This window comes from Crocodylus porosus, unplaced genomic scaffold (assembly GCF_001723895.1).
Source record: "Crocodylus porosus isolate Cpor-Errol unplaced genomic scaffold, CroPor_comp1, whole genome shotgun sequence".
NCBI classification, from domain to species: Eukaryota; Metazoa; Chordata; order Crocodylia; family Crocodylidae; genus Crocodylus; species Crocodylus porosus.
In genome coordinates, this window is record NW_017728949.1 from 51,717,735 (window position 1) to 51,743,441 (window position 25,707).

Below are 25,707 nucleotides of genomic sequence, written 5' to 3' on the forward strand. Positions count from 1 at the left end.
GAGCCCGAGCCCTGGGCGGCCCTGACCAACGGCGAGGCGGCCCCCAGCGCGCCGCGGGCGAAGGCGTTTGCCGTGAGCGAGGGGAAACACGCCAAGTTCCGGTGCTACGTGACGGGCAAGCCCAAGCCCGAGATCGTGTGGAAGAAGGATGGGAAGGCCGTCGTGCCGGGTCGCCGGCACCTGGCCTATGAGGACCGCGAGGGCTACTTCATCCTGAAGGTGCTGTACTGCAAGCCCCAGGACCAGGGGCTCTACGTCTGCACCGCCTCCAACACGGCCGGCCAGACGCTCAGCGCCGTGCAGCTCCGCGTGCGAGGTACTGGCCTGGGAGAGGGTGGCGGGGGCTGGCTGCCCCACACCCCTTAGCGGCTCGGGACCGCTTGCTGGGCCTGGCCGTTGCCCTGGCGGGGCAGCTGCGGTCAGGGCAGCGCGGCCGTCTGCGCTTGCTGGCTGTAGCTGGCCGAGGCCTGGCCCCGTGCCCACCCGTGTGTCCCGGAGCCGCATTAGGAGTGATTGGGTGTCACCAGAGGGCTTGAGGTGTTGTGGGTGGGCAGTGTCCCGCGAGTGACGAGCGCTGACGGGTCTGGCCCAAGCCGCGGGGCCGGCCGGCTGCCAGGCACCTGCTGCGTGAGGCGGTGGAGCCCCCCCGGCAGCTGCAGAGTCCTGGGGGCTGAGCCCTGGGAGAGTCTGGGCAGTGCCGAGGGCCCCTTGTGCTGGCCGTGGGTGGAGCTGGGCACGCTGGGGCCAAGGGGCGACGGGTGGAGGCAGGGGCTGGGGCGGGGGCGGCGCTCGCACGGGCCCCGGAGCGGGTCCAGGGTGGTGCTGCAGCAGGACGATGCGGGGGGTGCAAGCTCCATATCTGACTTGTCCCTGCTCCTCGTCCGCCGGCGAGATATGGTGTTCCCAGTCCCAGCCGGCCAGGCCGGGGCGGCCTCGAGCCCTTGGCACCCTGTCTGGTCTGCAGCCCCAAGCAGGGCAGCTTTGGGGCACACTTTCCCAGTGTGGCTGCAGCGTGGGTCTGCCCTGCCCCTCATTCCCTGCCCTTTGTGACCCAGCTCCGGCTCCTGGCAGGGACCTTGCCGTATGGCCTTCGCTCCTGGGCTCCCCTCCGTGCTCCCAGTGCCCCCGCCCCAGGCGCTGTCCTCTCCCTCCTTCACCCTGTCCTGCTGCCTGGCAGGGTTGGGCCGTGTGCGTATGGACCCTCTGGTCCCCGTCCTGCCCAGGGCTCCCGCAGAGCTCCATCCCCCCCGGGATGTTTCCTGGGGGCAGCTTCTAGCTCTGGCTGCTGGGCCTGGGACAGCCAGCCGCCTGCGCGGGGGCTGTCGCCTGTGAGGCCGGCTGGTCCCTTGAGGCTCGAGGCCAGGGTGTGCTGCCCGGACAAGTGGAGTCTCTTCTGCCCAGGCAGTGGGACCCACAGGGGCCTTGGCAGGGGCGACACTGGTGCAAGACACTGGGAGCAGGGGGCTGAGAGCCAGAGACTGCACGTTGCCCTCTGAGCTGCCACCCTGAATAACCCTGCAGCCCTGCCAGGGACAGACGGCGCCGGGCGAGGCCAGGGCAAGGAGAACCTAGGCATGGGGGTCGCACCAGTACTGGGGCGTCCTCCGGGGCAATAGCTGCAGGGGCAGACAGGGAGGGGTCACGCTTTGCCCCCTCCTCCGAATGGGGGCTCGGGTGCCTGCAGAGTCCCTGTGCTGGGCTGGCGGCCGCGGCCCCCTTCTTCCCCCAGGGCAGGGGCGATGCCTGGGCCCATCTTGTGGTGCTCAGAGATTGGACTCGGGGTTTGTCTGGGCTGGTTTGGACAGGGCTGACCCTGCCTCGAGCAGGGCAGGGACTGGACGTGACCCTGCAGCTCCTTTCTGGTGCCGCGGCTCTGGGATCCTATGGTGCATGGTGCTGCAGGTGCTTGGGGGAGCCCCTTGCAGCCTGGGGGGCCGGCGGGTGCAGAAGGAGCTTGTTGGACCAGCAGGTCGTGGGGCTGGCGCTGGCAGACAGGGCAGGCAGGTGCAATGTCGGCTGGGGCTGGGAAGGGCCCAGAGGTGAGGCAGGCTGGGTATGGGGGATCAAGGGACAGGCGGGGGCAATGTCCGCAGCTGCTGTGCTGGGAGGATGTGGGGGAAGCGGCGAGAGGAGCTGGAGCTGGGCCGCCTTCCCCTGGGGTTGGGCAGAGCAGGTAGCCGGGGCCAGGGCCGGACCCAGCCGTCGGCACCAAGGAGCGGGGAACGCAGAGCACTGCACCGTGTGGGGAGCACTGTTGGGGCCGGGCTGCCCAGAGGACCGTGGTGCAGGGGGAGCAGGGCGTTGCAGGGGCTGGGGACAGTCACAGGCTTGCCACTGGGGTAGAGGAGCCAGCCAGCGCGCAGGGTCTGAGGCTCTGGGGGCAGGGAGAGAGGAGCCCCTAGCTGGGGGTGCCGCGGGGCCGTTGTGCTGAGCCCCCGGCTGCGGAGTCACAGGCAGGATGGCAGTGCTGGGGGACACGGCGAGAGGCAAAGAGGTGATGGGAGCTTTGCTCGCTGGCCTGGAGCAGCAGTGCCAGGCCGTGCCCCCCGCCCAGGCACTGCCCCGCGCATGCTCAGCATCACCCGTCTCCCCAACCCGGCCCGGCCGGCCCAGAGCACCGGGTGCGGTTCCAGGTGCAGCTGGAGGACGTGGAGGTCCAGGAGCGCGAGGACGCGGTGCTGGAGTGCCGGGTGCCGCTGGAGACCATCCCCACAGCCTGGTACCTGGAGGACAAGCCGCTGCAGCCCAGCCCCAAGTACCTCATGGAGGAGCAGGGCCGTGTGCGGCGCCTCACCATCCGCGATGCCCGCACCGACGATGACGGCATCTACCTCTGCGAGATGCAGGACCAGGGCCGCAGTGTTGCTGAGGTCTCCGTCAGAGGTGTGGGGCCGGGGCCACGGGGTCACTGCAGGGGTTGGGGGCAGGAATGGGGCCACGGAGCCACTGACAGGGGGTGGGATGATGCCGGGGCCTCGTGCCTCTACCCCTGCCCTGCCCTGCTGCTTGCTCCTGACCCATTTGCCCCTGCCAACGTGGAGACCCTGGGGACCCCAAACTGCCCCCCAGGGACTCCAGGTCCCCTGCCACACCCCATGGTCCTAGCTGCCCCCTTTCACATGAGCCCGGTCCCTCACGGTGTGTCCCAGGAATGATTGTGAAGCGGCTGCCGCGGAAGCTGGACGTCATGGAGGGGGAGAACGCCGCCTTCTGCGTGGAGACACGGGAGGCCGTGGAGGGCATCTCCTGGCGCCGCAACGGGCAGGAGCTGCAGGAGTCTCCCTGCACCGTGCTCAAGAGCTTCGGCAAGACCCACCTGCTGGTCCTGGTGCATGTGACACGGGAGGACGCTGGCATCATTGCCTTCGCTGTTGGGGACTCAGAGACCTTGGCCCAGCTCCGCGTCAAATGTGAGAGCCTGCTGCGGGGCGGGGGGGAGCGGGGAGCCCGGCTCTGCCCTGGGGTGGATTGGAGCCAGCACGGGCGATGCCTTGTGCCAGCCATTCCCTGCTCAGGGCTCAGGTCAGAGCTGGAGCTGTTACAGGGGACAGGTCCTGTGTCTGATGGGGCTGAGACTCCCAGGGGCTTGTGCCGTGCCCCTGGGAAGGCTCCATGTCCCGATCCCAACACTGGGCATCGCTTCCCTGCTCGGGGGACGTCTCAGAGCAGCCCTCTGGGGCGGGTGTTTCAGGTGCAAAGCGTGTCCCACCCAGCACGCCCGTGGCCGCCTGCATGAGCACGGAGCACAGCAACGCCGCGCTGTTGACGTGGTGTCCTGCGCCCGATGTGCATCGCAGCCCACCCGGCGCCTACGTGCTGGAGCGGCAGGAGGCTGGCACGGCTGAGTGGGTGCAGTGCCTCACAACGGACACGGCTGGTGCCGTGGAGGTGCTGGGCGACAGTGTCCCCGCCGAGGCCGACTACCGCTTCCGCCTCTGCGCTGTCAACAAGTACGGATGCAGCGCTCATGTTGAGTTCCCCGGCGCCGCGCACCTCGGTGAGTGCCGGGGCCCCCCATCCCCATCCTCACTGACCCAAGTGCTGCCAGGCGGGGCTGGACACTTGTGAAAAACAAAGTCCTGTTTCCCCCCGCGGGGCATCCAAGGGGGGACTCGTGGCCCCAGACATGGCGGGAGCTGAGCGCAGCCAGATCCAGCAGGGACCGGACACGTATGTGGAGAAAAGGGGCACGGGGAGCGCTGGGGCAGGCAGAGAGGGGCCTGGCCTCTGTGCCAGACCTGCCTGGACCCTCCATGTTGGAGGAACAGGGGAAAGCCCTGCGCAGCCCCGGGCACTCGCCCTCCAGCTCCGCTCTCTGCCCTGGGTCACGGGAGATGGGGCAGGACGGCCCTGGGTCTGACCCAGAAAATGCCAATTCTGATGTTTGGATGATGCCAGGCTCTGGGGCTGACTTGTGCAGAGCGCCACAGCTAGGCAGCTCTTCCCAGCACCAGCCCCAGTTTGTTCCCTTCCCAAACTAGGAGACAGGGACATGTCCTGGGTCCTGCGAGGAGGTGGCTGGGCGCATGCAGCTCAGGAGGGCAGGGGCGGCAGGGCAGGTGGCAGGGCTGGGCAGCAGCATGCCCAGGGAGGGGAAGGGGCTGGTCCCGGCAGCAGCAGGCGCAGTCAGTGATGCCGCACACCCCTGCGCTGGCTGCCACTGTCTCCGGCTGAGGCACCGCCTTGTGCCGTAGTGCCCCTCGCCCGCGTGGAAAGAGCCCTGCAGGATGCCGTGGTGCAAGAGGGCGAGGATGCTATCTTTTCCCTGGAGCTCTCGGCCTTGGTCCGTGGTGCCTGGTTCCTCAATGGGGCAAGGGTGCCAGAGGAGGAGGAAGAGGAAGGCCGGCGGTGCTGCATCTGGCACAGCAAGACAGAGCATGCACTGCAGATCCGCAGGGTGCGGCTGACGGAGGACGGGGCTGAGGTGCGCTTTGTGGCCCATGGGCTGCAGGATGTGGCCATGCTGCACGTGCAAGGTGAGGCACTGGCCGGGGAGGGTGGGAGAGGCATGGTCTTGGTGGGCAAGACAGCTGAGGCCATGGGGCTAGGTGGACATGGCCCAGGCATTGACCATCTCCACCTCCCCGCTGGTCCACGCACCCCTGCCCACGAGCACCTTCCCCTCTGCTGCTTCCCTGCGCCGTGCTGGAGCTGGCAGTTTGTGCGTGGCCTCATGCCTGGCTCCTCTGGCTGCCTGGCCTGTGTCCAGTGCTGCCCTTGTGCCCTGGCTCCCTGCAGGGCACTGATCTTCTGAGCTCCAGGCACACGCTGCTTCCTCAGCTGAAGAGGTTTCCCTGCGCGGGGGGCACAGGGAGGTGCTGGGCACTGGGCCCAGGCTGCAGCTGCTGCCCCTCTGGTTCTGGGGCAAGGCAGTGCCGTGGACTCCCACCTGGAGCTCCTGCCCCGCAGCGCTGCGCTCACCAGCCCTCCGCCCTCATGTGGGCTCCCCGGGGGCGAGGGCTGGGCACCAGGGCAGTGGGCGCCTATGGGGGGTAGGGGGATCCTGCTGGGGTCTGTGGGCTCTGCCTCTCCCCGAGGGGACGCAGGGGCAGGTGGGACCGGAGCTGCGATGGTGCAGGGCAGCACCTGGGCCTCAGACAGGTGGGGGCTTGTGCCCAGCCCCGTGTGCAATGTCCCGTGCCCCGTGCAGATAGCTTTGGGTGGGAGCGCTGGCCCCTGCTTACAGCGACGTGCCCTCAGCCCCGCAGGTGCGCATTGTAGCAGTGCCCGAGGCCCAGCGCGTGCAGACGCTCCCAGCGGGGCTGCCCCTGCTCCTGGAGTGTGAGGTGTCCCGGCCCGACGCCCCCGTGCACTGGCTCAAGGATGGGGAGGCCGTGCCTGGGGGCGATGCCATCACCATCCAGGCGGAGGGCTGCATGAGGAGGCTGCTTGTCCGCTCTGCCTGCCCCTTGCACTCCGGGACGTATGCGTGTGACACCGGCGATGATGTGGTAACCTTTGCTGTGACTGTGACTGGTGAGTGGGGCTGGGGACCCAGGACCAGGGACCCTGCACCGTGTGGGCTCTGTGCACCCATGCTCAGGGTCAGAGCTGGAGATGCTCCGTCTGCTGGGCTCCCTCCTCCACCCACCTCTGCCCCCATGCTCGGCTGCCCCTGGTCTGTCTGCACAGCGACCTGCCATCTCCTGCCCTGAGGGCCTGGGTGTCTCCTCGCACCCTGCTTGGCCTGGGGCAGCTGGGCTGTGGGTGCTGGGTGTGCCCTGCTGAGCATGGGGCGAGCCTGCTGGTGTGCTGTGGTGGGGGTGAAGCCCACCGAGGACAGTGCCAAGGGGAGGTGCCCCCATCTTCCTTTGCTCTTCTGTGCATGTTGGGGAAAATCCAAGTTGAGCCCCTGGTTTCCCCCCGCCAGAGCCGCCTGTGCGAGTCGTCAGCTCCAACGAGACGGCAACGCACACATACGTGGCATCGGAGCGCGTGGAGCTGGTGTGCGAGCTGTCCCGCCCCGACGCCCCGGTGCAGTGGTACAAGGACGGGGTGGAGGTGGAGGAGAGCGAGCGGCTCGTGCTGCAGCGCTCGGGGCCCTGCTGCCGGCTCGTCCTGCCCTCGGCCCAGCCGCCGGACACGGGCGAGTACGTGTGCGACGCGGGCGGCGACTCCGTCTTCTACAATGTCACTGTCGCAGGTCAGTGCCCCCGTACCGGCCCCCGGGTCTGTCCCCGCTGCCTCCCTGGTGCCCCTGGACCAAGCCACTGCCGTCCTGCTCCTCACATCTGCCAGAAGGTCTCCCCGGCTCGGGGCACCTGTGACCTCAGAGTCGGACCCCCAGCGCTGACCTGCTCCTCCTGCCCCGGCGACCGAGGGCTCTGAGCTCAGGAGTGCGCAGCCTTGTCGGGCCTACAGCAGAGCTGTTGCTTACCCTCTTGTCCCGTATCTGCCTGCTCCCTGTGCGCTGCTACCTGCCCGTGCCCTGACACTGCCCCCGGGATGCAAGGGGGCCGCAGCCGCCAATGGAGAGGCGATGGGACCTGAACCTGTTCAGCCCCCACAGGAGAAGGCTGAGAGCGGACCTGGAGGCCACCTATAAACTTACTGGGGGGGACGAGCGGGGAATGGGAGAGTCCCTGTTCCCCCGAGCACTGCGGGGAGTAACAAGGAATAACGGCCACAAGTTGCTAGAGTAGGTTCAGGCTGGACATCAGGAGGCACGACTTCACGGTCAGAGCGGCTAGGATCTGGGACCAACTTCCAAGAGAAGTGGTGCTGGCTCCTACCCTGGGGGGCTTTAAGAGGAGGCTGGATGAACACCTCGCTGGGGTCATATGAGCCTAGTTTTCTCTCCTGCCCAGGGCAGGGGGTTGGACTTGAAGATCTACAAGGTCCCTTCTGACCCTACGTCTATGAATCTATGAATCCTGCTGCTGCCAAGGGGTTGGTGGGCACTGGAAAGAGCCCAGGCCCAGGCCGTGCCCCGCCTTGTGTGCAGCATGGGCTCTGTGTGCAGCACCGCGGGTGCTGGTGGGGGGACGTGGTGGGGGGCGCTGAGGATGATCCAGGGTCTCTGAAAGGAAGCCGCTCAGCAGGGATAGGTGCTGAGAGTCTGAGAGAGTGAATGCGACCAAGCCTGGGGGCCTTGGGGTCCCAGTCTCTCCCCTCTCCCAGTACCATCTGGTGGGAGGGGGATGCTCCAGGCTGGTGCGAGGCGATGGGCAGAGTGCAGGAAGCGCTGCTCTGGAAAGGGGCCGTGGCCCTGGACATCACAGGGCTTGGGAAGGGGCTGGGCATTTCTGTGCCAGGACCAGAGTGCTCTCTAGATGATGGTGCCAGGGACAGAGGGGCTGCAGGACCTCAGCCCTAAGGCACTGGGCCCCCAGCTGACCTCCAGCTGCTCCTGAGCCAGGCGACACCTGCACGGGCAGGTCCCGCCGCCTCCTGCACCTCCTCGGGAGCTGGCTGTGCCCCGGGTGCAGGGATGAAATTGCCGCTTCCTCCCTTGAACCTCCAAGATGCTCTTGTGTGCCCTGGGGCCCGTAGACTTGCAGGCCGGGTATGGCAGACGTGGGGGGCTGCTTGATGCACTACTGCTTAGGCCACCCATGTGCGCCTGTGTGAGCAGCACCTTGCCCCATCCTCCCTTTACTGGTCCCTCCATCGCCTGCCTCTGACACAAAGCAGGCTACAAGCTCTCAGGGCCAAGGGCTCTGTTCCCACTGCCTCTGCAATGGTTCTCTCTGTCCCAGAGCCACCCGTGCGGGTCGTCAGCTCCAACGAGGCGGCAGTGCACGCGTACATGGCGTCGGAGCGTGTGGAGCTGGTGTGCGAGCTGTCCCGCCCCGACGCCCCGGTGCAGTGGTACAAGGACGGGGTGGAGGTGGAGGAAAGCGAGCGGCTGGTGCTGCAGCGTGAGGGACCCTGCTGCCGGCTTGTCCTGCCCTCAGCCCAGCCGTCGGACACGGGCGAGTACATGTGCAACGTGGGTGGTGACTCCGTCTTCTACAGCATCACCGTTGCAGGTCAGTGCCCCCGTACCAGCCCCAGGTCTGTATCCTGCCACCTCCCTGGTGCCCCTGGGCTGAGCTGCTGCCATCCTGCCCCCCATGTCCCTTCAGCTGCCCCTTGGGCCATCTGGCCAAACCCCACAGGGGCGCAGGCCCCAGGCTCATGTATGAGCTCCCATCCCACAACCCCACAGTCAGGGCTGGATGCCCCCTGCTCCATGCCTCCTGCCCCTGCCACGCAGCACCCTCTGCTGGGCACCCCTTTCCCTGCTGCACAGAGCCCCTGCCCTGCCACCCTGTGGCACAGCACCCGTAGTGCTGTCCTGGGCACCGGCACCAGCACCAGCACTAGCGCTGCCTGCCAAGGAGAGTCCCCAGGTCAAGCGCCCTCCCCAGCAGGAGGGACTTGGCCCGACCCAGGCACCCTGGCTGAACCCCTGGTTTCCCCCGCCAGAGCCGCCCGTGCAAGTCGTCAGCTCCAACGAGGCGGCGGTGCACACGTACGTGGCGTCGGAGCGCGTAGAGCTGGTGTGCGAGCTGTCCCGCCCCAACGCCCCGGTGCAGTGGTACAAGGACGGGGTGGAGGTGGAGGAGAGCGAGCGGCTGGTGCTGCAGCGCTCGGGGCCCTGCTGCCGGCTCGTCCTGCCCTCGGCCCAGCCGCCGGACACGGGCGAGTACGTGTGCGACGTGGGCGGTGACTCCGTCTTCTACAATGTCACTGTCGCAGGTCAGTGCCCCTGCGCCGGCCCTGGGTCTGTGCCCAGCTGCCTCCCTGGTGCCCCTGGGCCGAGCTGCTGCAGTCCTGTCCCTTCAGTTGCCCCGTGGGCTGTCCAGCCAAACCCCGCAGGGTGCAGGCACTGGGCTCGTGTATGAGCTCCTGTCCCACAGCCCACCGCCAGGGCCGCCATACCCTCTTCTCAGTCCCTCTTGCCCCCGCCACATAGTGCCCCCTGCTGGGCACCCGCCGTCCCCCAGCACAGCTCCCCCGCCCCGCCACCCTGCAGCACAGCACCTGTGGTGCTGCCCTGGGCACCGGTGCCAGAGCTGCCTGCCAAGGAGAAGCCCCAGGCTGAGCCCCTTGAGCAGCAAGGACTTAGCTAGGCCCCGGGCACCCCAGCTGAGCCCCTGGTTTCCCCCGCCAGAGCCGCCCGTGCGGGTCGTCAGCTCCAACAAGGTGGCGGCGCACATGTACGTGGCGTTGGAGCGTGTGGAGCTGGTGTGCGAGCTGTCCCGCCCCGACGCCCCGGTGCAGTGGTACAAGGACGGGGTGGAGGTGGAGGAGAGCAAGCGGCTCATGCTGCAGCGCTTGGGGCCCTGCTGCCGGCTCGTCCTGCCCTCAGCCCAGCCGCTGGACACGGGCGAGTACATGTGCGACGCGGGCAGCGACTCCGTCTTCTACAATGTCACCGTCGCAGGTCAGTGTATCCCGGTGCAGGCACCCCGTGTTTGCTTTTCGTTGTGCAGAGGATTTGGGGAGCTCTTGCCCTTGTTACATTCCTCTTGCCCCTTCTGCGGCTCCTTTGCCCTCCTGCCTGCCTTGTTCTGTCTGTCTGGAAACTTTTCTGTCTGTCTTGCTCGCTCCCGACCTGGGCTTTCCCTCGTGCCCTTTCTGTCCTGCTCTGGCTTCCGCAGCAGCACGTCCTCTGATGCCCCCAGGCCCCGCTTGCTCTTGTGGCCGCCTCCACCGCCTGTGCCATTGAGGCTTGTTCGTGGCCATCCTGCAGGTGCCCAAAGAGTCATGATCCCACACACACAACCCTGGCTGGTGCCAGGTAGGACCCAGTGCTGCTGGAAGGAGCTGAGCCAGCAGCAGTGCGAGACAGGGACACCGTGGCACGAGGAATGGAAAAGGGAACTTAGCAGCACTGGTACCAGGTGGAGGTGGCTGATAGAGGAAGCTAAAGGATCGTGCCAGCGTTTGGGGAGGGTAAAAGAGATGGGGCAGAGAGCCTGGTGCTGACCCTGACACTGTAGGAGAGCATTGTTTGGACCCTGGGAATGAGCTAGAGACTGACATGGTCAGCGCCGGCTGGCCTGGGTCACTGCCATGCGGGTGGTTGCCTGGGTCGTTGCTGTCTCTCCCCCAAGGGCAAGGACCTTTGCTGATGTTTTATTGAGTACAGTGGGGAAAGGTGGTAGACAGGCTCTGAGCACACGGTTCCTGCGCATGGGGGGCGAGGGGCCCGGCTGGGAACCTGGGTCCGACAGGCAGAAAACAACGGGGGCCACGAGGCAGGTGGGAGATGGGAGCCCAGGACAGCCACGGGGCCCCTGGGAGGGGGATGGGATCCTGAGCAGGAGCAGGGTTCGGCTGCCACTGTGTGCAGCACTGGTGGGGGCACCGGGCTCGCTGCAGAGGCCGTGAGGTCAGAAGAGCTTTGGTGCCCTAGTGAGAGTGATTGAAGGGCTGGAAAAAAGATGGAAATACAAGGAGTGGGGTCTGGTCATAGGATCCCAGCACCATGGGGTCGACAGGTTGCTGTGGGGTCGCATCCAGCCTAAGGCAGGATCAGGCCTGTCCAAACCCACCCAGACAAACCCCACGTGCGACCTCGGAGCGGCACGACATCATTGCCCCTGACACAGCCCTGGGCATTGCCCCTGTCCCTGTCCCCAGGATACAGGGGCGGCTGCGGCAGCCAATGTCCTGCTGCTGCTGGGGGTGTGGTGGGCGCTGGGGAGACCCAAGCCCAGGCCCAGGCTGTGCCCCTGCTGCAGAGGGAGGGGAAACCCCCCAGGCCGGGCCAGGCTGAGCAGGGGGCAAATCCCTGCCTGCCCCCAAGGCAGCGGGTGCAGAGGGCAAGGGCCTGTAGCCAGGACCCCGCGGGGCTGAGTCCTGGCAAGAGCACTGACACAGCCCCAGCCTGGGCTGCAGCCAGCATCCAGTGCTTCTGTGGGGGCTTCAACCCCCTGCAGCAAGGCATGGGGGGTGGGAGGGGTGGGGGGAATTCCCTCCCAGCCCCGCGCAGTGCCTACAAAGCCGAGGCCGGGGCAGTGCCCAGAGCAGAGCAGCCCAGGGCAGAGCTGGGAGTGACTCGAGCCCTGTTGATTGGGGGAGCACTGGCTGGGAGCCGAGGGACGCGGGGCAGGGGCCAAGCGATCACAGGATCCTGGGCTGGCGCCGAAGCCTCGGTGCGGTCTCAGCGCAGGCCGCAGGCTTGTGCAGGGCAGGCGGCTGCGACCGGGTGGAGTCCGGGGTGCGAGGTGCTGGTCACCCGTGCTCGTCTGCACGAGTCCAGCTCGGGCTCTGGGCCTAGACCCGAGTTCATGCAGAAGCAGCCGAGACCATCACCCCAGCGAGCAGCGAATGCGAGGCCTGGACGAGGGCCCCTTTACTTCCTGCCCCAAACCCTGGTGCCAGCCGGTCACCCGGCGATGACCCAAATGCCGGGCCATGTGGTGGGGATGTGCTAAAGCTTGTAGGGCAGTTGCAACGCTCCCTCTGAGCCCCACGTTCCCCACCAGAGCCTCCCGTGCGGGTCGTCAGCTCCAACGAGGCGGCGGTGCACACGTATGTGGCATCGGAGCGCGTGGAGCTGGTGTGCGAGCTGTCCCGCCCCGACACCCCGGTGCAGTGGTACAAGGACGGGGTGGAGGTGGAGGAGAGCGAGCGGCTGGTGCTGCAGCGTGAGGGACCCTGCTGCCGGCTCGTCCTGCCCTCGGCCCAGCCGCCGGACACGGGCGAGTACGTGTGCGATGCGGGCGGCGACTCCGTCTTCTACAATGTCACCGTCGCAGGTCAGTGTCCCCGTGCCAGTCCTGCGTCCATGCCATGCTGCCCCCCGTGTCCCTGGGCCAAGGGCTGCTGTCCTGGCCCCTCGTGTCCCTTCAGCTGCCCCTTGGGGCATCCAGACGAACGCCCTGGGGGTGCTGACACCGGGCTCATGTGTGTGAGCTCTTGTCCTGCAGGCGCGGGGCCCTGGGGCAGCCAGGGCACGACCCCTGTGCTCCGTCCCTCTTGCCCCTGCCGCACAGCGCCCCCTGCTGGGCACCCCCTGCCCTGCAGCATGGTCTCCGCTCTGGCGCCCTGTGGCACAGCACCCGAGGCGCTGCCCCAGGCACCGGTGCCAGAGCTGCCTGCCAGGAGAGTCCCCAAGCTAAGCCCCCTCACCAGCAAGGGACTGGGCCCAGCATCCTGGCTGAGCCCCTGGTTTTCCCTGCTAGAGCCGCCTGTGCGGGTCGTCAGCTCCAACGAGTCAGCAGTGCACACGTATGCGGCGTCGGAGCGTGTGGAGCTGGTGTGCGAGCTGTCCCGCCCCGACGCCCCGGTGCAGTGGTACAAGGACGGGGTGGAGGTGGAGGAGAGCGAGCAGCTGGTGCTGCAGCGTGAGGGACCCTGCTGCTGGCTCGTCCTGCCCTCGGCCCAGCCGCCGGACACGGGCGAGTACGTGTGCGATGCGGGCGGCGACTCCGTCTTCTACAACGTCACCGTCGCAGGTCAGCGCCCCTCACACTCCTCCGTCCCCTTGCCCCTGTCTCCCCTCTGCTCCTTGCCCTCCACCCCTGCTCCTTCTGTGTCCAGCCTTGCTCTGGCCTGGGGCTGGCACCTGTCCCGGCTCCTCCTGCCCTCCCATCAGCCGTGGTGCCGGCACTGGGGTTGTCTGGGATGGCAGCATCCTTCCCCCAGCACCCGCCTCTCCCTGCCCTGCTCTGATGCCCCAGCCTGGTTCTCTGGCCTCCCTGCTGATGCTCCAGCAGCCCGCAGAGTCCCGGCTATGGGTTTTGCTTTTCCTCCCACCAAGGTGGGTCAGACGCGTCTGGGCTCAGGAAGGAAAATGCGCTGGTCAGACCGGCACCAACAGCCAGTTCTGCCCTCCCCAGCAGCAGGCAGGTCCTGTGCCAGGATGCCTTGAGCAGTGAGGGGTCAGCTGCCCCCCATCCCCAGCTCCTGCCTGCCCCTCTGCTGCTCCTTGCCCTGGAGCTGCCTGGAGCTGGGACAGTCCAGCCCCCCCAGCGGAGACCTCCTGCTCCGCATGACGTGGGCTCCTGGTCCCTCCAGCCCCGCAGGTGCGCATCGCCCCGGTGCCCGAGGCCCAGCGTGTGCGGACGCTCCCAGCGGGGCTGCCCCTGCTCCTGGAGTGCGAGGTCTCCCAACCCGATGCGCCTGTGCACTGGCTCAAGGATGGGGAAGCTGTGCCCGTGGGTGACGTCGTCACCATCCAGGCAGACGGCTGTGCAAGGAGGCTGCTCGTCAGCTCTGCCGGCCTCTCACACTCCGGGATGTACACATGTGATGCTGGTGATAACGCAGTGACCTTCACTGTGACTGTGACTGGTGAGCGGGGCTGGAGGCTGGGCCCCTCCAGGGGGGCAAGAGGGGTGCCGAGCAGTGCTGATGGGGCACCGGGAAGCTTGATTTCAGCGTGCCCAGGTGATCCTGTGCAGTGGAGATGCTGAGGTCTTGACACGGAGCCCGGCCCTTCCTGGGGAGCTCTGGGAACATCTTGGGAGCCTGCACTGGCTCCCGGCCTTGCTGGCCTTGGCCCACCGGGCAACAGGCATGGCACAAAGGGGCTGCCGGCAACACACCTGGGCTTGGAGCTGGACCTGCCCCATCCTCCGTCTTGCTCAGAGGCTGGGTCCTGCCTACCTGGGGGATGCTGACTCTGACAGAGCCAGTCCTTAACCCCCGCTTACCCTGCCAGAGAATCAGCCATGAACCAAGGAGGCCTGGACAGGGTGCACCAGAGGGATGGACAGAAGGCAGCACCCAAGATGCTGCAAATGCAATGTGCCCTGCAGCTCCCCCGGGCCAGGGCGAGCCATGCCTGTGCACAGCAGATGTGGCGGGTCCTGGCTCCTGTCCCTCCTGGGCCGCCCCTGTCCCCCTTCTGGGCTGTCCTGTGCTGGGGAAGGGTGGCATGGCCCAGCCCCAGGTGTCCCAGCTGCACCCTGTATCCCCTGCAGAGCCGCCCGTGCGGGTCGTCAGCTCCAATGAGGCGGCAGCACACGCGTATGCGGCATCGGAGCGTGTGGAGCTGGTGTGCGAGGTGTCCCGCCCTGACGCCCCGGTGCAGTGGTACAAGGACGGGGTGGAGGTGGTGGAGAGCGAGCGGCTCATGCTGCAGCGCTCGGGGCCCTGCTGCCGGCTCGTCCTGCCCTCGGCCCAGCCACCAGACACGGGCGAGTACGTGTGCGACGCAGGCGGCGACTCCGTCTTTTACAGTGTCACTGTTGCAGGTGCACGACACTCCCATGCAGCTCTTTCAGTGGGGGTGGGGGGTCCGGGGCCCTGTCCGTGGCCTACCCAGCTGGTAGGTCCACAACACCAGTCTGTGGGCTCTGGGAGCACCGGCTGCTTGTGATTCTGGTCATTTGTGGCTCCACTTTTGCTGGAGTTTGGATTGAGTTGGGCTGGGCTCGGCCCCATAGGTCGGGTGGTCGCTTGTTGGGGTCTCCCTTCATTGCTCAGCCTGCTCTGCAGCTGTCTCTGCTGCTGGCACCTGGACTGCCCAGAAGTCACTGCACCATCAGCCAGGTCCTGGCAATCGCTGGCCTCCATTAGACCACCCTGCCCAGGGGAAACTGGCTCCTGGCGGGCAGGGTGCCGGGGAGCTCCAGGGTCAGCCGGGGTCACTCCAGGACCCAAAGGAGCCAGTGGGGATGGGTCTCTGTGGGGCAGGGCGTGGGGTGGTGCAGGGTCCTGACCGCACGCAGGCCTGCCCATGCCCCTGTCCCTCTATGTGCCCGGCAGAGCCGCAGGTGAGGATCCTGTGCCCGCAGGAGCGCGTGCTGGAGCTGCAGGTGCTGGTGCTGGAGCGTGTGGAGCTGGCATGTGAGCTGTCTGTGGCAGATGCCCCGGTGCGCTGGTTCAAGGATGGGCTGGAGGTGGACGAGACGGACGACCTGCTGCTGATGGCCGAGGGCACCCGGCGCTGCCTGGTCCTCCCGCGGGCTGGCACTGAGGATGCCGGCGAGTACATTTGCGAGACACGGGATGAGTCTGTCTCCTTTGACGTCAGGGTGTCCGGTGAGCACATGGCAGGGAGGGGGCTTGCACAGGGAAGGGTGATGCTGCCAGGGTCTCCGGCTGCGGGGTCTTTCCCAGTTACCTGGCCAGGGCTCATCACATTGCGTATGGCCAGGCTCCCCAGCTATCTCCAGATGGTGTTCAGAGGCTTGCCTGCCATTTAGCAGCTGTAGGAGGTACCAAATAAACAGCACGGTCCCTGAGCCACCCTGGCTGCCAACTGTGGTCCCAAGCACCCATGCCTGTCCTGCCCGACCCCTCAGGACCCCGTCCCAACCCCAACAACCCAGACCCCCACTGTAGCACTTGCCCTGGCTCCACATCAGCAACCCCTGAACCTATGAGGTCTGGTACGAGCTCGTGGCTCGGGGTCTTGCTGTGTTCCCAGTCTGGGAGCCCTGTGCCTGTTTCTGGAGACGAGGCATTGGGTTGTTTCCCTTGGCTGATGGCTGCGGGGCTGCATTCAGGGAGGGGCAGCCGTGGCTTGGGGGCACGGTGCTCAGTGGTGTGCGACTGCTGGCATGAGCAACCTGGGTCACAGGCAGACACGTGTGTGCCCTGCGTCTTGGGCCCCAACAGGCACTCAATGCCTCAATCCCCTGGGTCCACGCAGCTCCGAGGCCTGGGCGTTCCCAGGCTGGGCTGTTCTGGGCTGGTCGGGACATGCGTGTTCCCATTCAAATGGCTCCTCCTGGCCTGGTGGCCAGAGCGGGATTGTGGGCAGCCCTGCTGTCCCTGCGCCCCTGACCCCGCACTGTTCTGGGCTCCCTTTCCAGAGCCCCCGGTGAGAATCCTGCAGCCATGGAAAGCCCCCCCGACCCTGCAGGCCTGCACGGGGGAGACCGTGACACTGGCCTGCGAGCTCTCACGTGTGAGCGCATCTGTGCAGTGGGCCAAGGACGGCGCCTGGCTGGAGGCTGGTGGGAGCCTCATCCTGGAGGAGGAGGGTGCACACCGACGACTGGTCATCCCCGTGGCTGGCCCAGAGCACTCTGGGAAGTATATCTGCAACGTGGGCAATGATGCCAGGACCTTCACCGTGCAGGTGTCAGGTGAGCTGGACATCAGGTGCCCAGGTCTAGGCTGGAGTGAGGGGTGTGGTGTCCGTGCCCTCCCTTCCCTGGGCACCCAGGCTGTGACAGCTCAGAGGGGACTGGGGGGGGTGGCCCCGGCTACTGGGTGCATCACCCAGCCCACCATGGCAGTGCCACAAACTGGTTGCTCTTCTCTGCTGCCTCCAGCCCCGCAAGCTCAGGGCTCCTGTTGCTCACCCCATTCCCCAGCTCCCACCAGGAGCCCTTGCCCCGCTCCTTCCCACCCAGAGACATTTGGCACATCAGGTGTCCTGCCCCGGTCCCTCTCCTGAGCATGGGCCCAGAGCTGGGACCATCCAGCCGGACCTGGGAGAATGCAGCCCAGCCTGGGGATGCTCCGGTAGGAGCATCTATTGCTCCTACTGCTGTAGCAGGTGGGCGCCTAGCTCTCGTCTGCCTGCTACTGTTACCCTCCTTGAATCCTGCTCTGCACTCGCCTGGGGCTCACTGCAGCTGCTTGTCCCTGCCAGACCCGTGGGTGCAGATCCTGGGCCAGGGTGATCTGCAGACCCAACGCCACTGCCGGGCAGGCGAGGACCTGGTGCTGGAGGTGCAGCTCTCACACGCCCATGGGGAGGCCAAGTGGTACAAGGATGGGGAGAAGCTGCAGGACACGGGGCGTGTGCGTGTGGAGGAGGATGGGGCCCGGCGTGCACTCGTTGTGCTGGGCGTGGAGAGCCGTGACGCGGGCGAGTACCTCTGCGACACCTGTGACGACAGCCTCATCTTCTACGTCACTGTGGAAGGTGAGTCTGGGGCGCGAGAGCCTGGGGGACCCTGGGGTCCGCTGCTCCTAGCCCTAAGCCCACCCTTCCCCTGCCCAGAGCCGCCAGTGTCCATCGTGGGGAGTGCGGGAGCGCGGGAGCGGCGCTGCGTGGTGGCTGGTGAGGACCTGATTCTGGCCTGTGAGGTGTCGCGGCCCAATGCTGCAGTGCGGTGGTTGCGGGACGGCCGGGAGCTGGCGCCCAGCGAGCATGTGCGTGTTGTGGAGAAGGGGTGCCTGCGGCAACTGACCATCCTCGGGGCCCAGCACAGTGATGCCGGCTCCTACGTGTGTGATGCCGGCACTGACCAGAGGGTGATGTCCGTGCAGGTGGCAGGTGAGTCGCTGGGGAAGGGGCCGCAGGGTGAGCACTGGCTGCATGGGGCTGGCTGGCGGGAAACAGCCATGCAGGGCCTGGAGGGGCAGCCCCGGGCACCCATGGGCTGCAGTGGCCTGTCCCCCCGCTTCGTGCTGGCCCCGTGCCCTAGCACTCGGGGTGCTGAGCTGTGATGTGGGGAAGGGGGTGGAGCAGGGCTGCCTTGGCCGGTGCCGGACGTGGTGCAGGGTTGTGGGGCACGGGCTGGCTGCCCCAGCCCATCCTGTCTGGGGGTGCAGGGGTGACCATGGCTCAGGCCCAGGGTGGCGGTGGGGCAGCTGCGCGGTGCGAGGCTGCAGTTGCGCTGGGCCGGGGTGGCCGTGCCAGCGCCGGGTGAGGGATGCCTCTCATAGCTCAGGGCAGCCCTTGGGCTGGCGCTGCGCAGGGGTCAGACCGGCAAGCGCAGGGCCCATCTGTGCAGCCCGGGGCCTCCCAAACGACAGGCTGCTCCGGCGTCCCTGCCGCCCGGCCCTGCACCTGTCGCCTTGTCGCCGGCTCCATGCCAGAGGCCTGGGGAATGCGGCTGCCCCCGTGGCGCCAAGGCTGGGCCCGGTGCAGACACAACCTGGCCCGTGGTGCAGGGAGCAGCCCCGGGCACAGGGCAGGGCAGGGAGACGGGGAGCAGGCGTCCTGCTCTGGGCTGGCCAAGGTCAGGAGTGGCTCCTGTGTCCTGGCACCGCGCTGCAGCAGCTCCTTGGAGTACGCCGTGCCCTCTGCCTCCCCTGGCTGCCATTTAAATTTAGCCCTGGCCGGCTCCCAGGCGCCGCGGCTCCTGCTGCCCTGCACAGGGCGGCCTCCTCCCCGGCCTGCCCAGCACCCTGACAGGGGATGCAGGGGGGCGCATGGGGCTCCAGCCTGGCAGCACAGTGCAGCGTCCGGGCGGGGGGCAGGGGAGGGCTGCAGGGACCCGCCAGGGTGCAGGGGCAGGAGAAGCTGCAGCCTCCCTGCCCCGGCTGGGCCATCCTGCAGCATCCCTGCTTTTCATAGATTCATAGACATTTGGGCTGGAAGGGACCCTGGAGGATCACCGAGTCCAATCCCCCACCCCAGGGGCAGGGCGTCAGCTGGGGTCACAGGATCCCAACAAGAGAAACGTCCAATTGACTCTTAAAGGAGTCCAGAGTAGATGTGGGAATTTTAGCGGGGGGTACAGCTGGGACAGCTCCTGCCCCAGTGCCCACGCTACTGCTGCTGGGAGAGGTGGGGGGCACGGCTGGGAGATCCCCTGGCCCCGGGATGCAGGGCTGGGCCACTGCGGGGTGTAGGGCTCACATATTCTGCCGTGCCCCCAGCACCACCCATTCGCATCCTGAACAAGGAGGAGGCAGCGCTGCCGGTGCAGGCAGTGGAGGGTGACACTGTGACCCTGATGGCCCGGCTCTCCCGGGACACGGCGCCCGTGCGCTGGCTGCGGGACAGGCGGCTGCTGCGCGCCGGGGCCCGGCTCCAGGTGGGCAGCGAGGGGCCGTGCCGCAGCCTCACCCTCAAGCACGCCGAGCCGGGCGACAGCGGCGCCTACTGCTGCGACGCCGGGGACGACGCCGTGCATTTCACCCTGCGCGTAAGGGGTGAGCGCCCCTGCCCTGCCCCTGCCCCTGCCCCTGCATGTGGCAGTGAGTTGGCCTGACCCTTGCCTGGGCCCCCATTCTGCCCCATCCTCCTGCCCTACCCCCTTGCCAGATGCGCACCCCCCCTTCACGCCCCTGCTGCCCTGCACTCACGTGCCTCCGGCATCCCGTGCCATTGGCCCGTGCCCCCACCGACATGAGCCCCTGGCCTGCAGAGGCCCCGGTGCTGTTCGTGAACAAGCAGGAAAAGCAGGAGAAGGTGCTGGTGCTGGAGGGGGGCAGCGCCGTGCTCTCAGCTGTGGTGTCCAAGGAGCAGGCCGCGGTCAGCTGGGCTGGGCCATGCGGCGCGGTGGCCGCCGGCGAGCGCTGTGAGCTGCGGCGGGAAGGCCGCGTGCACAGCCTGGTGCTGAGCAATGTGGGCAAGGACGAGGCCGGCTGCTACACCTGCATCTCCCGCGACGACCGCATGCATTTCGACGTCAGCGTGAAAGGTGAGGGTGGTGGACACTGGAGCCGGGCTGGGGGTGGGGTGGCTCTGCGGCACGGCCCCAACCCTGCTCTCCGCCTCGTGCCCCCAGAGCTGCTGGTGAAGTTCGTGCGGGGCCTGTCAGACGTGCATGCACACAAGGGCGAGACAGTGCTGCTGTGGTGCGAGCTGTGCAAGGCACGGGGTGACGTGACGTGGCTGAAGGATGGGCAGGTGCTGGTGCCCGGCGGGCGTGGAGAGGCCCGGGTAGAGGGCCGGGAGCGCTCGCTGGTGCTGAGCAACGTGGGGCCTGAGGATGCCGGCGAGTACTGCTGCGAGAGCAAAGACGACCGGACACTGGCCATGCTGACCGTGCAGGGTGAGGGCCGGGCTGGCGGTTAGCAGGTGTCGAGGCCCTGGGGAGGTGGGTTGGGGCCATGGGTAGTGCGGCTCGCCCACGGGTACAAACCTGCCAGGCTCCGTGGGTGCTGGGGATGGCCCGGCTCCCTCATGACCCTGGCTTCAGTCCCCAGGGTGGTGGAGATCATCTCGGAGCTGCGCAACTTGACGGTGATGGAGGGCGAGGACGCCACATTCAAGTGTGTGGTGTCCCCGGAGGATGTGGCCCTGACGTGGCAGCTGGGGGGGCAGGTGGTCGCTCCCTCAGAGCGGCTGGTGGTGAGCACAAACGGGCTGTGCCATGCCCTCACCATCCAGCAGTGCCAGCCAGGGGATGCGACCACCGTGACAGCCAATGCCGAGGGCCTGGTGAGCGCGGCCCGGCTCAGCGTGCAAGGTGAGAAGAGCTGGCGGGGGTGCAGAGGCCACCTGGCAGGGAGGGGCAGAGGGTGCAGTGCAGCCACCGAGGTCCGTGCCGGCGGCTGGGCTGTTCGCTGGGGCTTCTTCCCCCGGTGCGTTGGTCTGTTTGGGGTGAGGCCTCTCCTGGGGGCTGCCTGTGGCCTGGGGGGTCTGTCGTAGGGGCCGTGGCCGGGGGTCTCGGAGCTGGGAGCTCCAGGCAGGGACAGGCACAGGCTCCAGCACAGGCTGCTCATGCCCCAGGTGGGGGAGTCTGTTGTCAGCAGGGAACGGGGGGCTCTCTCGGGACACGGGCCCCTGACACGTGGCACTGTGCTCTCTCGGGGCACAGCGTTCCTTGACGTGTGTTGTTGGGCTTTGGGGGTGCGGGGGCCCCTGGCATGTAGCATCAAGATCTTCAGGGTGCAGGGGTCCCTGGCATGTGGCATCAGGCTCTCTCAAGGCAGAGGGCCCTTGAAACATGGTGTTGGGCTCTCTGGGTGTGGAGGCCCCTGCCATGCAGCATTGAGCTCTCTCAAGGTACGCGAGTCCCTGTGCCAGGCTCTCTTGGGGTGCCCTGGCTCGTGGCCATGGTCTGGGGCAGGACCGGTGACACGGGGCGGTGGGCCTTGCAGAGGCCGAGGTGCTGTTCGTGCAGAAGCTGCAGGACGTGGTGGTGGAGGAGCTGCAGGACGCCTGCCTGGAGGTGGAGCTGAGCCACGCGGGTGCCGAGGTGCAATGGCTGAAGCAGGGGGTGTTGCTGCAGCCGGGGGCCAAGTACCAGCTGCAGGAGGCTGGGTGCCGGCGCACCCTCACCATCCGCAGCCTCAGCCCCTCGGACCGCGGCACGTACCGCTGTGAGACCCTCCACGACCGCACCCAGGCCAAGCTGAGCGTGGAGCGTGAGTAGCCGCCTGCTGCCTGGGCGCCCAGCTGGTGCATGCCCAGCGCTTCCTGGGGCGAGGCGGAGGTGGCCCAGGGTGTGGAGGGCAGGGTGCAGAAGGGATGGGGATGGCCTGGGGTGCAGTGGTAGGGGCATGCCAGGCAGGCATGGGGGCTGAGGGCGGGATGGGAAGGATGAAAACGGGAGCCAGGAGGATGATGCCCTCTCGGCGGGGCTGGGTTTCTGCTGCCCCTGGCCCCGTGCAGCAGGAGCGGCCCCCCACGCCAGTCTCTGGGGCAGCCCGGAAGGTGATGGTGCGGAGGCCGCTGTCGGACGTGGAGACCTTCGAGAAGGAAATGGCCACGTTCGAGCTGGAGCTGTCCCATGCCGGTGTGGCTGGGGCCTGGGCACGGGATGGCGTGCGCGTGAAGCCGGGCCCCGCCTGCCGGCTCAGTGCCACGGGCTGCACGCACAGCCTGACGCTGCTGGCGCTCACACTGGAGGACTCGGGCACTGTCACCTTCACCGCCGACAGCCTGCGCTGCAGCGCCCGCCTCACCGTCAGGGGTACGGCTGTGCTCGGGGCACGGGAGCTGGCGCTGGGAGCTTCCCTAGAGCAGTGCCATAATGGAACCCAGAGGGTCTCCAGTGCCGTGAGCTTCCCCAGGGCAGTGCTCTGCCTGTATCCCACGGTGCCCCCCCTCCTGTTGCCTGGAGCTCCCCGACTCCAGCTGACTTTGGCTTCCTGTCCTGTCCTTCCCACAGAGCGCCCGGTCACCATGGTGAAGACCCTCCGGGATGTGGGCATCCCCGAGACAGGGGCAGCGAGCTTCGAGTGCGAGTTGTCCCGTGCCTCTGTGGAGGTGAAGTGGTACAAGGTGAGCGCTGCCTGGCCTAGCCTGACTGTGTCCCCATTGGCAGCCCACCCCCTTCCCTTTCCTTTTCCCCTGGGCATGGGCTGCCCCTGTGCCAGGGCTGCAGGGAGATGAGCCAGCAAGGGGCAGCAGGCCCTCTGCCCCAGTCCTGCCCCTGCCAGGGCTGCTGCATGGCCCCAGGGCAGCCTGGTGACCCTGCTGCTCTGGGCGCAGGACGGGACGGAGCTCCGGGCAGGGCCCGCCTGCCGCCTCTACTCGGTGGGGCGCCGGCGCATCCTGCAGCTCAGCCACTGCGGCCTGCCTGACGCCGGCGTGTACACGTGCGACGCCGGTGATTGCCGAGCCTCCGCCACGCTGGCGGTCTACGGTAGGATGGGGAGTGGGTCGCACGCAGCTGGGGGTAGGGAGGGGACAAGGAGTGTGGTGTCAAGCGCAGCAGGAAGCCCAGAAGCTGCCCTGCACATCCGGGTCACTGAGACATCGTGGAGTTGTAGGATCCCAGTGCCATGGGGCCGGCAGGGACCTGTGGGGTCACATCTAACCCAGGCCCATCCAAACTCATGGCTTAGTCTTTGGCCACTGAATAAACCAGGGCCAGTGCTGATGTTCTTGGGGCTTTGGCGGCGCTTCCCTGGTGCGTTGCAGCCAGGTCTGCGATGCTGCCGTCACGTGTGGCAAGTTTGTCTTTAGACGGTGCCTGTGGGGGAGACTGTGGGCAAGGCCGACTCCTAAGTATTTGGGGCTGGGCTCAAAGCTGTGACTGGATTCCCACAAAAGCTGCGTCTCAAGCGGGCATTCGTTGGGTGCCAGTGAGTGAAATGAAGAACAAGCCCTGTTGTCAGGCTGGCTCCAATTATTAAAACGGTCTTCCTTCGCCAAGCCCTTCCAGAGGGTGGTTTCAACCCCACTAGGGTCAGAGCCCTGCGCTGGGATGGTGTCGTCAGTGGAGATACGTTTTCTTAATTGTGCTGACCTCTCGCCCCCGCAGCAGCAGGCTGGGGGCTCTGGGGCAGTGGGCTTCGTCAGGCCTGGGGGTGGTGCCAGGACCGGCCCAGGCCAGGCCACAGCCCAGGAAGCAGGAGGCAGCTGGGCCTGCCCGGAATGGGCTGGGCTGGGGGAAGCCCCCACTCCAGGATGCTGGAGGCGCCTGGCCCCTGGGGACCCCTCCCCCCCCCCGCCCTCCCCACTGGGACCATGTCCTGGTCTTGCAGAGCGCCAGGTGCACGTGCTGAGGGAGCTGGAGGCTGTGCACGTGCGCGAGGGTGAGAACGCCGTCTTCACCTGCGAAGTGTCACACGAGGACGTGCCGGGTGAGTGGTTCCGCGACGGTGAGAAGATCAAAGTCTCCGGCACCGTGAAGATTCGGCAAGAAGGTGGGTGAAGCCCTTTCTGCCAGGCTGTTCCTGGGTCCCTGCTTCGCTGGGCACGCTGCAGTCCAGAACCCGTGTGCACGGCGGCTGCTGGCCCGTGTGGTTGCCCACTGATGCCGCCTGGGGACCACTGTGTCCCCTGCCAGCAGCCGCTGTCAGCATGGCTCCATGCCATGCCCTTCCCAGGGCTGGGCAGGAGATCTGTGCCGGTGGGACACCCCTTACACCTCCTCTCCCTCCCAGGGACCAGGCACTTCCTGCTCATGTGCAGCGTGCGGCCGGAGGATGCGGGGCAGATCCGGTTTGTGGCCAAGACGGCAGCCTCTGACGCCAGTCTGCAGGTGGAGGGTAACGAGGCCTCTGCGCCTGCCTGCTCCCGTGGCCCAGGGAGCGATGGGGGCAGCACTGGGGGGCTGGCTGGCTGGAGCATGGGCCAACAGGGGCACGTGTGAGCAGGGGGCAGGCCGGATCGGGTAAACATCAGGGCTGTCATGTCCTGGGTCAGAGCCCAGGTCTGTCTTCAGTCTCCTGTGGTGGAAGGGAGCGAAGGCTGAAAGGGAGAGCGAGCTGGGCATGAGCAGGGTTTTTTCCATGTGCAGCCTCCAGCATTTAGGGTCGAGGCAGTTCTGATGCAGAGGTCGTGCCCCTTGCCTCCTGCTCTTGATGCCCCTTTCCTCCAAGAACGTGTCAACCCCTTGTGAGTCTGGCTACGCGCTCAGCTTCCATGCCTGGTGGAAGAGCAGTGCATGTGATATACACTGGCTTTTGCAAGGCCTTTGATATGGTCTCCTACAGCATTCTTGCAAACAAGATAAGGAGTCTGGGCAGAATGAATGGATGAATGAATGTAAGATGGATAGAAAACTGGCTGGAGCATTGGGCCCAGAGGGTAGTAATCAGTGGCTCAATGTCTAATTGCAGCTGGTATCAAACGCAGTGCCCCAGGGGCTGGTCTTGGGGGTGGTTTTATTCAATGTCTTCATTAAGGACCTGGAAGATGGGATGCAGCGCACCCTCAGCAAGTCTGCAGATGACACCAAGCTGAGGGGAGTAGTAGTTACGCTGCAGGGTAGGGCTGGGATTCAGAGTGACCTTGACATGTTGGGGGATCGGGCCAAAAGGAATCTCCTGACGTTCAACAAGGACAAGTGCAAAGTCCTGCACTGCGGAGGGAGCGATCCCCTGCACCGGAGCAGGCTGGGGCGATGGGCTGGGCAGCGGCTCTGCAGGAAAGGCCCTGGGGGGACAGGGGACAAGAAGCTGGACAGAAGCCAGCAATGTGCCCTGGGTGCCAAGAAGGCAACTGGCATCCAGGGCTGCATTGGCAGGAGCGCTGCCAGCAGATTGAGGGCAATGATTCTTCCCTTCTATTTGGCACTGGGGAGGCCACATCTGGAGTCCGGTGTCCAGCTGTGGGCCCCCCCACTATAGAAAGTGGAGAGTCCAGCAGAGGGCAATGAAAATGGTTGTGTGGCTGGGGGACAGGACTGGTGAGGAGAGGCTGAGGGAACTGGGCTGATCAAGTCTGCAGAAGAGAAGACTGAGGGGGATTGAACAGCAGCCTTCACCTCCCTGCAGGGGGGCTGCAAAGAGGATGGGGCTGGGCTGGTCTCAGTGGGGGCAGATTACAGGACAAGGAGCAATGGGCTCAAGCTGCAGCAAGGGAAGTTGAGGTTGGATATTAGAAAAAACTTTCTCAGCAGGAGGGTGGTGAAGCACTGGGACAGGCTGTGGCAGAATGCCATCTCTGTCTCCCCAAACTGCCAGCTGACAATCTGGTTACCACGGTCACTGCAAAGGGGCAGCATCCTCTGCCCCATCTCTTCAGGTAACCCTGAGGTGTAACCTGAGCTGGAGACAGTCCTGAGGGAGGACACAGGCTACCTAGAGAGCTGGTGGCATAAAAACCTCCAAGGATTGAAAGACCCGGGTAGACAATGTCTTGTCTGGGGTGCTGTGGTGGGAGCTGGTGGTGCTTTGAGCAGGGGTTGGACTAGACGTTGCTCCTTAAGGAGACGATCCTCCATGCCCAAAGGGAGGTAATCCCAACAAGGGTCAAAGGGAGCAGGAGGGCACATAAACCCCCATGGC

At 66.6% G+C, this 25,707-nt stretch overlaps 1 protein-coding gene across 1 annotated transcript in view; it reads left to right on the forward strand.

The window, feature by feature from the left end:
- OBSL1 (obscurin like 1) overlaps window positions 1–25,707 on the forward strand; it is a 28,395-nt gene that overhangs the window by 836 nt on the left and 1,852 nt on the right. The window contains exons 2-28 of the mRNA XM_019553548.1: window positions 4–316; window positions 2,614–2,883; window positions 3,150–3,410; window positions 3,692–3,997; window positions 4,695–4,976; window positions 5,701–5,976; window positions 6,371–6,669; window positions 8,075–8,471; window positions 8,911–9,183; window positions 11,922–12,194; window positions 12,621–12,893; window positions 13,456–13,731; window positions 14,364–14,636; window positions 15,151–15,426; window positions 16,203–16,478; window positions 16,991–17,266; window positions 17,345–17,620; window positions 18,952–19,227; window positions 19,443–19,718; window positions 19,806–20,072; window positions 20,220–20,489; window positions 21,124–21,390; window positions 21,672–21,938; window positions 22,137–22,249; window positions 22,460–22,613; window positions 23,458–23,619; window positions 23,860–23,964. Of these exons, the coding sequence (XP_019409093.1) occupies window positions 4–316; window positions 2,614–2,883; window positions 3,150–3,410; window positions 3,692–3,997; window positions 4,695–4,976; window positions 5,701–5,976; window positions 6,371–6,669; window positions 8,075–8,471; window positions 8,911–9,183; window positions 11,922–12,194; window positions 12,621–12,893; window positions 13,456–13,731; window positions 14,364–14,636; window positions 15,151–15,426; window positions 16,203–16,478; window positions 16,991–17,266; window positions 17,345–17,620; window positions 18,952–19,227; window positions 19,443–19,718; window positions 19,806–20,072; window positions 20,220–20,489; window positions 21,124–21,390; window positions 21,672–21,938; window positions 22,137–22,249; window positions 22,460–22,613; window positions 23,458–23,619; window positions 23,860–23,964 (7,033 nt within the window). The remainder of the gene's footprint in view (window positions 1–3; window positions 317–2,613; window positions 2,884–3,149; window positions 3,411–3,691; window positions 3,998–4,694; window positions 4,977–5,700; window positions 5,977–6,370; window positions 6,670–8,074; window positions 8,472–8,910; window positions 9,184–11,921; window positions 12,195–12,620; window positions 12,894–13,455; window positions 13,732–14,363; window positions 14,637–15,150; window positions 15,427–16,202; window positions 16,479–16,990; window positions 17,267–17,344; window positions 17,621–18,951; window positions 19,228–19,442; window positions 19,719–19,805; window positions 20,073–20,219; window positions 20,490–21,123; window positions 21,391–21,671; window positions 21,939–22,136; window positions 22,250–22,459; window positions 22,614–23,457; window positions 23,620–23,859; window positions 23,965–25,707) is intronic.